This window comes from Pollicipes pollicipes, unplaced genomic scaffold (assembly GCF_011947565.3).
Source record: "Pollicipes pollicipes isolate AB1234 unplaced genomic scaffold, Ppol_2.1 Scaffold_3087;HRSCAF=3621_pilon_pilon_pilon, whole genome shotgun sequence".
Classification (NCBI taxonomy): domain Eukaryota; kingdom Metazoa; phylum Arthropoda; class Thecostraca; order Pollicipedomorpha; family Pollicipedidae; genus Pollicipes; species Pollicipes pollicipes.
The window spans coordinates 27,519,262-27,535,425 of record NW_023596225.1 but is presented as its reverse complement, the minus strand read 5'-3'; the positions used below and the strand labels follow the sequence as shown (position 1 = coordinate 27,535,425).

General features: G+C 54.3%; 1 protein-coding gene across 1 annotated transcript in view; it reads right to left on the bottom strand.

The window, feature by feature from the left end:
• LOC119090345 (FH1/FH2 domain-containing protein 3-like) overlaps positions 1-16,164 on the bottom strand; it is a 53,856-nt gene that overhangs the window by 23,406 nt on the left and 14,286 nt on the right. The window contains 5 exon segments of the mRNA XM_037213138.1: positions 1,107-1,287; positions 1,611-1,817; positions 2,173-2,278; positions 3,328-3,395; positions 5,285-5,343. Of these exon segments, the coding sequence (XP_037069033.1) occupies positions 1,107-1,287; positions 1,611-1,817; positions 2,173-2,278; positions 3,328-3,395; positions 5,285-5,343 (621 nt within the window).

Below are 16,164 nucleotides of genomic sequence, written 5' to 3'. Positions count from 1 at the left end.
GTGCCATTCGTCAGAACTGACGAGTGGCACAACTCATCGGCCGGTGCCAGTCGTCACACGTAATGGGTGACGCACGTCATCGGCCAGTGCCACTCGTCGGAGCTGACGGGTGACACAGCTACATCGGCCAGTGTCGCTCATCAGAGCTGACGGGTGGCACTGGCCGATGAAGCCTCCATTACACAGTTGCCAGATTGAGCGGATTTCGGAACATCATCGCTTCAAACGACGCTGAGTTCAGTCAATGACGGAGTGACCCTGCTATCACCAGACGAATTGGAGTTAAGAGGCGTCAAACGGAGTGGAGGTTAACCGACGGTCATCAACTTCATAGAGCCCATTGGGCACTGGACATCCCAAAGCGGCTGTGCAGCACGAAGAGGGCAGACGTTATTCAATCTCGGCCATGGGCCATTGCGGGTGTGATGCGGCGAGTTCTGAATGTAGACATGGCCTATAACAGTCATTCTCGCGACATGATATATGGTTAGCTGGTGCTGTACTGCTACTCGCACTAGCGAAATTCGCAGAAAATATTTCACATTGGTTCTTCACACAGTGCGAGAACAATGTGCGTGCAGTCATACTTAATTACGGTCCGACCTTCATATGCGTGCATAAGGAACTGTGCATGCTTTTGTAGGACGGTGAGGCACCATCTAAGGAAAAATGTCTCATAAAACTTGCATCAAAAACAGGAGTATGTTTGAAATGGCGCCACATCGAGTTCTCATTCGTACCACTAGCCAAATAACCACATAACGGACTGTGATTTTTGAAAGTTACTGCACTATAAGCCCTCAGTTGTACAACGGAGTCGTTGTCATCCTGCCCCCTCTGCGCTCGGCCCACCACTGGGCCTGTTCCCCTCGCCTCACCCGTCTCGCTCCCGCCCATCATTGGCCCTGTTTCTCTCGCCTCACCCGTCTCGCTCCCGCCCACTACTGCCCTGTTCCGGCCTCGTCTCAACCGTCTCGCTCCCGCCCACCGCTGGCCCTGCTCCCCTCGCCTCGCCCGTCTCGCTCCCACCCACCAATGGCCCTGTTCCCCTCGCCTCGCCCGTCTCGCTCCCACCCGCCACTGGCCGGGCGACCGTCGGTACTCACCTGTTGGTGATGGCCTCCATGCCGAGCTGCTCCAGCCGGTCCGTCTGGTCGTAGTAGGTCGACTGGTCGTCAACGGCGTTCAGCGCCTTGTTGATGAGCGTGGCGGCGAACACGAGCAGCTCCGAGTCGGCCGAATCGCCGCCGCGCAGCAGGGACATCAGGCCGTGCCAGGGCGTCCGACCTGAGAGCAGGTCAGGTCACGTCTCGTCAGATGGATCACGGGTGGTCTGGTCACGCTGGGCCGGGCAGCCATCGCAGCACGAACACCCGACCTTACCAGGGCGTCCGACCTGCTCATGACGGTAAGTCAGGTCAGTTCAGGTCACTCCAGGTCAGATATATAAATTCAGATCAGGTCAGGTCAAGTAAGATCAGGTCAGATCGGTTCAGATCAGACAGATATATCAGGAAAGGTCGGGTTTGGCCGAGGCACCGCGCCCCAGAGGGAACATGGGCCGTGCCGGGCCTTTGTCTGTCAGCTCACCCTCTCTCCCTGGCTCTCACCTCTTTCTGTGTCGACGGCGTTGATGGCACGGACCAGCAGGAGTCCGTTCGGTTCCGTGTACTCCACGAAGACGAGCAGCAGCTTAAGTGCCGTCTTGACCACCAGCCGGTACTGCGAGTCCAGCAGGCTGTACAGCCACTGCACCGTCTCGCCGTGCTCCATCACGCCCGTCATGCCGTCCACGTACAGCATCACCTGGCCCAGAGCTGACGACATGGGCACAGCGAGCTCAGAGAACGGGCGAGATCTCTGACGTGGCGCTGCCGGCTGGGGGACAGTGAGGTCGGAGAAAAGGGGAACATCATTTTGCTCGTCGCTGGCGACGCGTTGAGAAAATATTTGACCTATTCCTCTCCGGCAGCAATAAAACAAGATCAACGTAGCGTGCCTTCTCCTTCTCATACCTTATCGCTGCCCCCACATACAACAACGGTGGACAAATGCATCGAGACCGAGCCCCTGCCGGCAACAGATGGAGGCACTCAGCGAGGGACACGTCCCGTAGTGCGAGACCAAAACAACGCCAGCGCCCCGCCCGCCAGTCACCGGTCAGCGGCCCACCTCGCAGGATGTAGTTCTGGTACTTCTGGTCCGCCTCCAGCCCCACTTTGATGAGACACGCCAGACCGTCGTTGTTGACAAACTCGTGCACGAGATCCTTGTCGTCCTGGAACAGGGAAGGCGGAAGTGTCTGTGTAGTGCAGCAGTGCTCCGGCACCATCGCCGTGTAGCGCGTCACGGGTACTGGCTGTCTGTGCTCCGGCATCATCGCCGTGTAGTGCAGCACGGGTGTCGACTGTTTGTGTTCCGGCACCATTGCCGTGTGGTGCAGCATCGGCTGTCTGTGCTCCGACACCATCATCGTGACGCTCAGCGATCTGCACGCTGGAGAATAATAACCACCTAATGGGTGAAATGCTTGGTCAAATCGAATAATAATTGTTCGAGTAGAAAAATGGTTTGCGGTAGGCTCTGAATAACAACTAAGTAGCTCTACATAGTACCGAAAGCATTGCTATGTGTGGCGGAGGTAGCAAATCGATGCGGAACGGCGCTCGGTCGCTTTCTTTCGATGCAAGACCGCAAACAGAAATGCAGTTTCATTACAGGGACAATAAGAACGGCTGTCATTATCTTCCTCTTACGTTTTTAAAAAATTGTGTCTTGCAGGAGTTTTCATCTCGGATCGAGTCAACGTTGGCAAGATCGAACAATCCAAATCCTGTCCAACGAGTTCCTTCAACTCCCGAAGAGGGTCATCAACGAAGCACCTCCACGCCCTCAGCCTAGCAGCCCCGCTGAGCTGTTGGACCGACGAATGACCTGGCCCCCGGCACCAGTCCCGCCCGTTGGGCGCATGATGACAACCTCACGGCGCGCCGGTTAACTGCGGAAACACGCTCTCCGCTCACATGGCCTACTTGAATAACTTAAAAAATAAGGCTTGAAATCAACGTGAATAAGAAACAAACACTTGCACAGCGACGAACCCACCAGGTAGAGAAAATATGATCGGGTCACAAAAAATAGAAATGCACCTTAGCAACGGTCCATTCGCCCAACATTAATGGTCTGTATCAAAATAAATATGCTGTGATATGTGACACTTTTGACATCATATTTCTCCGCCTCGCTATGGGCTTATCATTCAAACCAGTTATCCCACATAAACAGCACACTAAACAGCAATGGGTTGTGTGCCAACATTACTCGTACCTGAAATATTTGCTTGAGTGAGAAGAGGGCTCTTCTCAGGTCTCGTTCTTGCGAATTCAGTAGCTTTTCTGGAATCGAGAGCAAAATGTCATGAGTCGAAGGACATAATCTGGAATTAGAAATACAAAACATTTCATACCTTTCGCAACTTCCTCATCGATTCGCCCATAATATTCATGCTTAGACTTCTTGATCGAGTCCCAGCGACACAACATTGTGAATACCATCCTTCTATATAAGAACCCCAATCTACGGCGGCAGACGGTCGTTTGGACACCACTCCCATTTGCTTGGTGCTTGGAACGCCAGCGCGCCCTGGTGGCGAGCAAACCGGTCATGCCTGACGTGCCGCCGGCTGAGGCTCCTGTGAGCCCGTGCGCCGGCGGGGGCGGGGGCGGGGGCCGGGGCCGGACGCTGTGCGCGGTCGTCTTGGCAGCGGCGCCCGGGCCGCTCGGCCGCGCGCATTCATCGTGAAAACAAACGCCTGGCGCCCCAGCGGTAGCGGCTCCCGACGGCGGCAACGGCTCGCGGCGCGCCGCCGCCACAACCTTGGCGCACATCCGTCCGCCGTGGTTTTGAGCCCGAAACCCGGGTCGGCCGCGCCAACCCACGCAAAAAACGGCGCCGCACGCGCTTAATGAGATTCCGGTGGGCCTGCAGCAGCAGCCGGTGGGAGTCTGCCAGGAGATGGGCTCACGGCGGCGCCGGCGTGAGCGCATTGTCACCAATGGCTGCCCGGTCGTTCTGCGGTAGGGACGGGCGATAGGCTGTCTCATGTCCGTGCGGCGTCGGAAATGCCAGGTGGAACGAACCCTATGAGATTAAAGTCGGGTGTGAAGCATGGAAAAGAAAGAAAGTATTCCAGCGGCCGGATTTAGATCCGCTGTCGAATGCAGCCGGAATGCAGGTTATCGCCACAGTCAGCCAAAAAAACTTTGTAGCTAATGCTCTTCACAGACGCATCTAAATCGCCAGTGGAACACGCGCCTTGACTGTGAACATTGAGATACGGACAGAACGTCGAGGAGAGCTAGGGTTGGAAAGCTGAAGAAACGACATCTTTGCAACACAGCATGTCAAAATCCAGCCATACACCATGCAGGCCTGTGCGGCCGCGGTCACACCAGCCACGCCGCATTCTCCACCCACGGGTACGAGACATCGTACGATTGGCACATCGGGCTTTCCCTCGCTCGGGGAGCAAAGCCACAAAGCCGGGAAACACAATGGTATGCACAGTGGTCACGACGTCCGCAGCACCACACCAGCGCCTGCAGCAGCGCTGCGCTGGGGTCGACTCCCCTCAGACCGCGGTCCGCCGCAGGCCCTCTGTGGACGGCATAGCGCTCCCTGCGGCTGCTGTGTGGCTTCCGGCGAGGCCAACGCTGAGCTGTCCCCCCCCCCCCCCCCCCACCTGGACCCGAATCCCGAGCACATTCATGCAAAAGGCTTGGTCAGAACTTCCTTTCAAAAGTCTAAGGAAGTCGAGTCAACTTCTCCGGAGTCAGGCACGCTCGCTCTCACTCACTTGCTTACTCCGCACCGTTTTGCTCACTCTCACTTACTCGCTCACTCCGCACTCTCTCGGCTAGGTCCGTCAAACCATCTTCCCTCTGCCAAACCAAAGAAGCCCAAGTGCTTTCCACCAACGTAACTGGACACCACGCATTACGTACACCCATAATCTTACGCCCTTACCACCCGCCCCTCCTGCGACCAAATCATTGATGGCGTGGTTCAGCCAGCAGCAGCAGCGACAACGCCTCACCACCAGCGCATCGCCCGAGGCGGCGAGATTTCACGCAGACGCCGTTCGGGACTACCGGGACTGCGGGTCCGTACCGTCACCTCCTACCACCCCGGCGCATCACCGGCGACCCCGGGTCATCGGCACCGTCACGGATCGTCGAGGTCGACGTCCGACGGCCGGCGCGGGTGGCGCCGCTCTCGTGCTCACCTATGATGGCGTGGCAGCGTACCGACAGCTGCGTCCGCACCACCAGCGCGTTCTTCGGGCTGGAAACGAGACACAGCACGGGTCAAGGTCGTCACGGTAGCGGCTCTTCTCCGGTGCCGGAGGGCCGCCGGTGGTTATTAGCGGCGCGGTGTGTACCGGCGCGCCGCTCGTTGTTTAGCCACGGGGTGAACGCGCTGGTCGGCAGCCAGCGGGGCGATTAAATCCCGCGCCAAACCTGAGCGCCACCTATTGGCGACGTCAAGGCGCGCTGAAAACATGGGGCATCGTCCGTGCTCTTATCCACCTTCGAAATAACCCAACGCAGGGTAAATTCTAGCACAAAATGAGCTGTTCGTGGTCTTCGGACCAAGACGGATCTATCGTAGTGGGCCGACCGTACATGCTTCACATGTGCACGCCATGTACGCACGCATACATACACAACCGTCGCAGCCCATAGCTTCGTGGAAGTACAGCGATTCGAAACTGGTTACAAATTTCCTGATGGTAATTTAGGCTGAGTCTCACAGTCTGACTCCTGTTTTCTTTTCTGAGCCTCTGCCACGCCATGGCAGTAGACATTAGCCTCCTCCACGTCTGTCTGCAGGTGACATTCAGCCACCTTTTAGCCTAGCTTTCTGTCCGTCTTCCCCTCCCTCCCTCTCTCCGCCGGCCTCAGCCCCCGCAACGGGGCCGTCAGACGGATCCAGAGCTCCTCATAGCTGGTTAGCGGACCCAAAAGGTCCCAGTCCCGTGAGAAGAGTGTAGAGATTTCCGGTTCCGTAGACGAGCCCACAGAATCTCCCTGCCCAGTCTCGGGAGCAGTCTCTAAGGCCCCCGGTCGCGTGACCTGGAGGTCCCTTGGTCCCACAGCGTACCCCAAAGGTTCTCGGTCTCGTGAACAGGCCCATAGTCCTCCAGTCCCTTGAGCAGGCCCAGAAGCCCTCTGGTTCAGTAAGTTGACCCCAGGCATCCCCGGTTACGTGTGACCCCAGATGTCCCTAACCCAGGAGGTCCTCGGCGTCGTGACGCGGACCCTAGAGGTCCCTCTACTCCCGGGTGCCTGATCAACCTAGGAGGTCCTGAGCGTCATGGCGTAGACCCCAGAGATACGCGGTCGTGACACAGCCCCGGCCGCCAGTAGCCGGAGCTGTGACGCCGTGTGGCGCGGCACCAGTCACAGCCCCGGCCGCCAGTGGCCGCGGCAGTGACGCCGGGTGGCGCGGCACCAGTCACGGTCCCAGCCGGCAGCGGCCGCGGCTGTGACGCCGGGTGGCGCGGCGCCAGTCGGCGGCTGCAGCGTGCCCGCTCTGTGCCCGCTCATCTGGCGCCCGGATTAGACGTCACCGGGGCTAGGGACGGCAGTGGCGCCCGCCGCCGAGCCACGCAGCTGACCCGCGGGTCAACGGCCGGCTCGGTCCGGTCAGCCGCCGTCCACATTAACGACCTTGGTACGGACCAGATCGGGGCCAGATACACGTCTGCTTGCGTGTCACCGCCGTGACGCCGCCATGTCACCGCCGTGACGTCGCCGTGTCGCCGTCGGGATGGGCCGAGGGTGTCTGCCGGCGCTGCATCCTTCAGGGCGAGGGGTCGCCACATCCGTCCTATCAGCGCAATGATCGATCTGATCAAAGCTGCGTCCCTCTATTATGGCAGCCGTCTGTATTCCACTTTGTCACCCGTTACCACCCGTGTCCTCTGCGCGTCAGTACTTTTGAGTGGGTCCAGTTTTTTGCCTCGCGCCGGAAAGCCGGCTAGTCATGGTTCATGTGCAGTTATCACAGAACCATACTTTCCTCCCATTGAGGAAAACTTCATTGAGTTTCATTTCATGATTTTTAACGTCGAGCATTGTTGTGGTGGACCAGTAAGCGCCGCGGAAAGCATCGCAGTTGCCGGGGATAAACTAAACGGTTATTGGGGCATAACGCGGGTTATGTTGGCCTTCAACCTGTACAAGTGCGTGATAAACACATTGGTGGTACTTGTATCATTAATGAAACAACAGTAACGTGCACTAAAAACTGTTTTATCTGAAGCGAGCCGTGCGAACGGCCGTAATTCAATGACAGGAAGTTGGATATTGGCTGTAAAACACATCGGCGTCAAAACAAAGTTTGCAGGTGTCATGGCATCAGAAAGTTCTGAGAATGCCATAACTTTACAACGAATTCCATTTCATGCCTTCCCAATCCATGGGTATATATATATATATATATATATATATATATATATATATATATATACATATAGATATATATAGATATATATATATATATACATATATATATATAGATATATATAGTTATATATATGCTATATATCTATATATATAGATATATAACATATATATATATATATATATATATATATATATATATATATATATAGGTATATATATAGTATTTTACAAGTGTTGGCATCATAGCTAAAAACTCGCTGCAGACAGTGAATCACGTCAGTGACCGCTTTGCACGCCGTTATGAACAATGTGTCGTTCTGTAAGGAAACACTGTTTCATGACCTATGGTCTCATTTGTGTACGGTAGTGGAGAGGCGTTGCTCATCAGGACACATTCTTGGCATCTTAACACAGTTGTCTTTCACCACAAAAATGTATGTCAGCTCCATGTTATGACTTTCCAGCGCTGGCAAACGGGATCGGTTGATCCGCAAACGAGCCGGCGGAACGGGCGAATTTTGCTTCCTCTGCCGACGATGCGAAACTACGACCTGGTCCAGCTCTACTAGGTCGCAGGGACCTGGCAGCTCCGTAACACCTTATAAACATGCCACAGGTTGAGCAGCGAGTTGTAACATCTCTCAGAACAGGCTGACCAAGTTGTCTCCATCATGTGAGCCCACATGCTGGTCCTGAGTACATCCAGAGCGCTGCAAAAAGGCGCAGCTTTGAACCTTAGAAGTTCTACGTGCTCCGCCACGGAGGGCTGCCGCGCGCATCTGCCAGCTCCCGCTCCAGACTGTGCGCCGGGTTTTCCCAGCCGTCGCGACAGCCGCGTGCGCTGGCGCCGTCTGCTGGCAGAGCACAGAGGAAGCTGGCGTTGGTCCAGCCGCTCCCCGCGCCGCCCACGCGCCGCAACCGGTACCTCGCGCCCACCGGCGCCCAACGGCCGCCCGGCGCGGCAGCGGCCGCACCGCCTGCCGCGGGTGCGGCCCCCACCAGCGCTCTGTAGGGCACTCCCCTGCCAGCGGGTCTGGCGCGCCGACCAGCCGACGACACACAGCCATGTCGGCTGACGGCGGAGCAGCGCTCAGCGATGTCGGCTGGCGGGCTGAGGCGGGCTCGCCCCGGCCGCGTCAACAGGTGCCGCCCACAAGCCAGCGGAACTGGGGCGCGCCGACGGCAGCCGAGACGCTCCTGACTCACCGGCGCGTCGTTCTCCAACCGACGCTGGCAGTCTGGCTACAGCCGGCCGACGACAGCGAAACACGATGTCGGGTCAGTCGCCGCGCCCGTCGCCAGTTCGCTCAGGCCCCGCCGTACCGCATCATTACTGAAACTTTTACTTGATGTGCCTGTGCATCACTGTTACATAAGGCGGAACACCATAGCAATATCCACATAGCGTAACTTATGTTATACCTATGGACTCACGCTATCCTTACTATCATTATTCAATTCACCGTTGTTCTGCTCAGCATGGCTGATCCGTTAAGTCCGCCGCGTGGAGAGTTTGCCACCACATCGACGTGCGGATAGCTAGCTAGCCATCAATGGCGAAAAGTTGTTCATGAAAGGTCCATCGGCTTCGACGAGTTCGTCCGGCCCTGCTCAGGAGAAGCTTGGATATCAAAGAACGACCATTGTGCTTCCTGGCCCCGACCATTCCTTACACTAGACGCAATGCGCAGGAAATTTTGGCGGCGGCCACCAAAAAAAAAAGTTTATGGAAGCTAGCTTGAGGAAAGAAGAAGAACCGGACACTGCGGACACGGCGTGCAAAACGGGGAAAAGCGAGGAGTGCATGGTTGTGTTCGCGGATGAAATGGCACGTCACGCCGCCTTGGCGCATTGGTTGAGCTATTGCAGCCCACAGCCAGTGACGAGTCTCGGAGACCACAGAGCCGCCCGGCAGTGTCTTGGGATCGTTCAGTGACATCTCCGAGGCGTTGTGGGTACGCTTAACGCTACATTCGTCCATCGGAGACACATTGTAACACTTTTGGGCACGCGATGATGAATCTGGAACATTTTCAGGACGCTCGACTCCACTTCCTTCTGGTGTTTGATTACGCTGCTGCGTTCGCTGCATGGCTGCGCGGCCTAGCCGTACCGCGCCCCGCCCACCACCACTCCCCGTTTAACCCCGCCCAGGCTAGGTCGCGGCTGGCATTTCCAGCGCCCCCCCCTCGCCTGTTTAGACCACCTGTTTAGACCCCCCCCCCCATACACGCACACTCTGGACCAGGTCGCGGTCGGTGTCTCCAAAACCCCCTCCCCTGTTTAGACCCCCCCCCCCCTGTTTAGACCCCTCCCTGTTTAGAGCCGCCACGGGCCGGGCGCGGGAGGGCGGGGTCTCAAGCGCCGGTAAACACCCGGCGGCGGCTTGTTTCCAGCGTGGGGCGCGCCCGGCCATCGACGTCGGCTATTCTGGAGCTCAGCTGGGGCGGCGGCCCTGCTGGCAGCGGGTCAAACGCGCGGCCGAAGGCCCGGCGGCGGGGTCAGGACCGTGGCCCCGTACCGGCCCCCAACTGGGGAGGAGTGGCTGACCGGCCTCAACAGCGACGGTTAAGTGACGCCCCAGGAGATAAGTGGGCCCACTGAAATAATCGTTGAAGGGAGTATCCCACCTTCTTGTACTTTTCACTTATTGTTACACCAGACGCGTACGGCTCGATCAGTAATATCAGTTCAGTCAGTAATATCAGTCCTGAAAAATTTATGAAAAGCGCAGAATTTTGGCCTGAAAAAGCCGACGCTGTGGGAGAAATCTCATTTGACTGCCTGTCCACCACTATGAAAATAATGCATTTGATCTGCTTTGCATTTTCTGCTTTGCATTTTGCAAAGGTATGTATGCTGCAATGCTTGCAACACACTTATGCGCCAAAATGTTTGCGTAATAAGTGTTACAAAAGCTTGGAACATTGTTTAAGCAAAACAAGCAAACATGGAGCTATTATACAGCAAATTCAACGCAACGTTTAACTATGTTTTGAGATATCCCCTGCGGCTTTTATCATAGGGGCTGTTTTCAGTGCGCCTTTAGCTTTGGGAGTGGGAATATCATGCTTTATGTGACGCACTGCTTTAAACTTCAACCAACGTGCGCCTCGGCAACAGACCGTTGTCGCTGGGATAATGCCAAACGTTCTTTTATTCAAGCAGTAGAGGAGCGCATGGCCGTTGTCATAACGACGGAGGTTGCGACTGCAGAGAAAAAAGCGTTTAAGTACTGGGTGGTGCTGTTACAAAGCGTTGTCTGCGTAGCGTGGACTCGAAAATGATTAAAATTGATATCCTTATTGTGTCTTGACGGTGCTGCAGCGGCATTACCAAGTGATATATCAGACGTAACTAGTCCTGATGTTTCACTAGATCTTATTTTTCAAATGTATCCCAAAAATTGTACACTCCCTCTGCGTTTAATACGTAAAAAGCTAGTTCCATTGCAGCCTTGTCTGTTACTCTCTAGTGAAAATGGAGTTTGCTCTTTAAGTACTAATGATCATACAAAGTGTTTGATTCAAACGGAGTGTTTTAGATTTGAAGATTTTGAGGCAAGCATCATATATGATGAAAAAGCCTCGCTTGTACCTACTGGTATCCTTTCAAGTAGAAAAGGATCCCCTAAACAATGCAATTTTTTATTTAGTTAATACCCTTCTCAGTACGTCATTATTTGATGACGTCGTATTACATTGCAAAAGATTGAGTGAGAACCAATTGACGGCCGATATGTTTAGAAATCCTTCTCACGAACGTCAGATATAAACAGTTCGACAATTGTCCTTGTCTTGGCCTTAGTCGCTGCATGAACAGTGGAGTGGCACGATTTGAGTGACGTTTTTGTGGTGTCATGGATGCCTGGGTAACCCTGAAATAGTCCCCCAAAATAGTCTGCACATCTTCACGGACTTGCAGCTCAGAAACTAGGAGTACACCATGGACATACTGCGAAATACAGCATTGCTTTAGGTCACACCGTTACGAGGGGGCAAGGGCTTGGACGAAAAAGTACACAAGATGCAACATTTCCGTTAACTGTATCTGTTATGGACAAATGGATATTTCAGGAGAACAAATTTTAGCATTGCTAGGGCAAGACTAAAAAAGAGCTAAAAAAACAACGTTGGGATATAAAAGGTAAGACCAAACCTATGAAACAAATCCATTTCAAATGTTTGCCACGATACGCCTTAGACTCAGATCTCTTGCCAACAGCACCCAAACTGCGTTGCAAGTTGTGCTTCACCCAGCACCGTGTTCACAGAATCATTTTACCTTCGACCCTTTACCCAGCTTGGGTTGGGTAAGGACTTTCTTTGCTCAGTGCAATATAACAGCACGGCCATGCTGTCCTACGTCGACTCCTTAACCAGCTTCCAGCCGGTCTTTACATGCTGGTCGAGGAGACGTCCTGGGACTCGTACCCAGTACCGCTGGGCATGAGTCAGGTCCAGCATCATGCCCACGGCGAAGGAAGCGGTCGAAAGATTCTGGGGAGGAGGATTCTGACACTAAACAATGTCTCAAAGTTTATCTAAGGATAGCAGAAATCCAGTGGTGATCATAACCTTGGATACTGGTAACCATTGCTGTGATTCATTACTTACTGGCTGCACAATTATTAGTTAGACATTGGGCCGCAGCGTAACATCTGCAAGGAACCAGGTCAGTGTCATTCAGTGCTACCGCATTTCCGTGCATTTGCGGCGTGCTATTTCAAACCGTGAGACAGAATAGGTACGTCATCCGTGCAGTTCGGGGTCAAACATTCAAGCAACTGTCTCAATGCCACGGCTCATTTATCGCAGTCTGTGATCATCAAATGCTAAATATTTGGCCTCGCGGCCAGACGAAGCAGCCGGTGTTACAACATAGTAACAGACGCATGACACGCGGTGAGCTGGCCTCCGGGGTAAAACACCCGGCTGCGCTCCGGCCGAACGAGGGTTTGGTTTCGGAGCCGAGACTGTGGTAACCTTAGACCAGAAGATTCGCCTGCCGCGTACGTCTTCAGTCGTCACCTTTGCCCAAATACCGAAGCCCCACGAGGGTCAGAAGCGGCGGCGGCCTAGAAACCGAGGGCTTCTGAGCTCGTGGCCGTCAAACGAGGGCAAAACGCCGACAGAACGCGCTACCCATTTTCATGTAACGCTTGGCTCAGTTGAGACCACAAAAGTTCATGGATACTTAGATGCTGAGAATTGACGCAGTTCCGACATCGAAAGCCTACTATATACTGTCTCAAATAAAGGTGGCCGTTGGCCACCGCAGAAGCTTTAAAATGGCCATGCGTGGTGGTCTCCGACACAAAAATGCACTTAGATTAATCCCAACTATGATTGTTTGCATGCCGCTATAAGAAAACAGTCTTGATTTGGTGGGGGCGTCAAGCAGCCGCTTCTTGAGACATCAATCAGGTAGACTACGGGATAACTCGATCCACTCCGTATCTTTATTTTCTGAGGCATCATTCCCATTTATTAAACCCTGCTCTAAGAATAAACCTTCATCACTATTCGGCACAGCTGGCTCCCCCAGTTACTCGCGAGCATCATGAAAAAGCGCCATTCCTGCAGCTCCAAGCGCGGGACGGGCCAGAACGGCAAGAACGCGTGAACCTTGGCTACGACACATGGCGCATAGTTTGCTCCACGTTGTAAATAAATGCTTCAGTGTGATTAACCTTGTTTGCCTGTTCTACAACAGAAGTCGTTTCCACGTGCAACAGGGCTTGTATTCACTGGCAGCCTCTGAAGGCTGCAGGCTTCGAGCAAAAAGCGTTGGTTTATGCATGGCAGCATTTTCCTTCCCATCCATAAAAGTACAGTTCCGTCAAAACCTAGTCACATATGGTGTGCAATAGCCCGTTCTAAAAGACACGCAAGACCTCACCAAATCCAAGCCACAAGCATATAGCACTCGCCGCATTCCTTTTCAAGCTCAGCACGCTAGTGCACTGCAGCTGGACCCGAGTTGGCCATCCCGAGCGGCGTTCCGCTCCGGAGTGCAGCCGCGTTCCGTCCCGGACTGAAACCGCGTTGCGTTCCGGACTGCAGCTGCGTTCCGTCCCGGACTGCAGCCGTGTTCCATCCCGGACCGCAGCCGCGTTCCGTCCCGGACTGTAGCCGCGTTCCGTCTGAGCTGCAGCCGTGTTCCGCTCTGTACTGCAGCCGCGTTCCGTCCCGGACTGGCGTTCCGTTCCGGACTGTAGTGGCGTTCCATCCCGGACTGCAGCCGCGTTACGTCCCGGACTGGAGCCGCGTTCCGTCCCGGACTGGAGTTCCGTTCCGGACTGTAGTGGCGTTCCATCCCGGACTGTAGCCGCGTTCCTTCCCGGACTGAAGTCGCGTTACGTCCCGGACTGTAGCCGCGTTCCGTCCGGACTGTAGCCGCGCGCCGTTCTGGAGCGTGTCGGGCGGCGTCGGCGGCTGCGGCCGCCCGCAGCGGGGCCCGCGGCGCTCCAGCCGACCGCTGGCCGCGTGGGAACTGGCGTGGGCCGGCCGGCGGCGGGCCGTCGTGGAACTGGGCCTGGCCCACTGGTGCGGGGGCGGGGGCGGGGGCGGGCACGTGAGACCGGCGGCGGGTCCGCCCAGCCCCGCTCGGGCCGAGATTCGAGCGCAGGCGTCAGACAGCGCCGCCACGCCGCTCCTCACTGTGCCGCGTGCAGTTCGGTGGGCCATCGACGGGGACTTTGTCGAATTCCTCAATGAAGAAGTGTTGTTGTGCCCTGGCATTCACCAATATCGCATGTTGAGTGTCACCGCCTCAAATTATTTTAATTAGAAGCTACCGGGCGGATTTCTTTGCAGCTTATTTCTTCGTGAATACCTTTTTTTTCTTATCAGATCTCTTAATATGCGAGATTCTTGCTGTCGCGCTCCGTCGTATCGTGATTCTTCGCATCGCATTCTGTGGTGTGACATTTGTACATGCATGATTTTCGTCAAACCATATCATTCTACGTACGCAGCGCTTCGTATGAAAGGCGTAGCATTGAGAGCAGAAATATTTTAAACGTATTTTTCAGTCAGGAGCGTACGTAAAATTGATCGATGGAGGGCCACATGTAAACAATGTTATTTTAAAACCAAGTTGGGTATCCCAGACGTGCGCGCACTTTTTGCGTGTCGTAAAGAGTTATTGCGTTATCGATCATCTCATTTTTGCGTGTCTACCTTGACTTTTTCACCGAGAACATTTGGTCACGTCCTCATCAACGGATGTCATAAACATGCTGATGACGGGGCACGTGACTCCATGGCTGATATATACGTGCGCTCTTGTTTTTTATGCCTGAAAGGGCCTATTTGTTATATGCCCGCAATCACACCTAATTTACACACGCATCCTTTGTACACGGCAGATGCTTTTTTTGTATGACTGAGAGGCAGTCTTGACCACACGTTTGCTGTCAAGCTTTCCAGGTGGAGCTTGTGCACAAACTAGGACTACCTCAAGTCCTAGGATTTGGTGCTTGGATTTGGACTTTGAACAGCCGCGAAGTCGCTGGTTAACGGCTGCCCAAATACAGAGCAATGAGAGGTTTTCAGACAGCTGAACTTCTCTAGCTGCTGCTTCGCTATTTCTTAACGTTTTCAAGCCCTTGCTGCTTTTTGTGGTCGGCTGCATGCTGCATGTCGTTTGGTGTAGGTTAAAAGATATCTGTCTGAAATCGGCTAGGGACAGCGGCTGGATGGCCCCGCACGTGGTAATTGTCGGACGCCAGGGCCATGTTTGTCACGCGTCTGGGTTTCTCATGGGAAGGTTTTCGTCGAGGCTGTTTGTGTTGCTGGAGAATGGATGCCTCGCTACGTCTCAGCGCATGTTGATAATATGATTGACAACGACAATTTGTGCCAGTATAATGACAGCTGACAGCTCTGCAAGTAAGCCCATGAAATTGTAAATAGCTCGGCTACTTTAGCAACAAAGTTTCTGTACCATTCCGACCTGCACGGACTTCTGTCTTCGAGAGCAAAGTCAGCAGTCCCCGAATTAGTCATACTTCTCACCACATTCAGCCAGGTTTTGTTTCGCAGTGTTTTGCGTCGTATCTTGTGGACCTCACCGACGCGCAGAACAGGAGATATGACACTGCGTCCTGGTGTCTCGGTACGTGTCCATCCGACACCCACAGATAGAGACCAGCCCTCACGACGGTACAGCGAGTGCTGTCTGCCCGCCACGTCATCAACCAGCGGGCGTGCGATTATTACCCATGCTGTTCTTTATGGAATACTTCTTTAAGATCTTGGTTTCTTTTAAGGCTGGTTTTGTCTGCCGCCGACGCCCAGATACGCGTTCGGACTTTAAACGCCGGAACAGGTGGAGAAAATGTAGTTTCAATCGAATCACAGGCGTCCCTGGCATTTTGCATGTTTTTGGCACGATGATTTCTCCTTTGTAAATAACAACTTTTGGAAGCCCCACCCCAGTGTACAGCGTGGGGCGTCCATAAATCGCGTTACGCATGGGAAGGGAGGGGGGATTGGTAGAGCGCCACTGAAACGCAACAAACGGGATATGTACTGTGCAGGATTACGCTCAGACGTAGTTGCAAATCATACGAGCATCCTTTTAAAGGCCTGACCATCGAAACCAGTGAGTAGCCAGGGCGGAAAGAAAAGGACCGAAAATGCTAAACAGAGCTTACAGACAGCCTCCGGGCGTGTTCACCGGGGCGGAG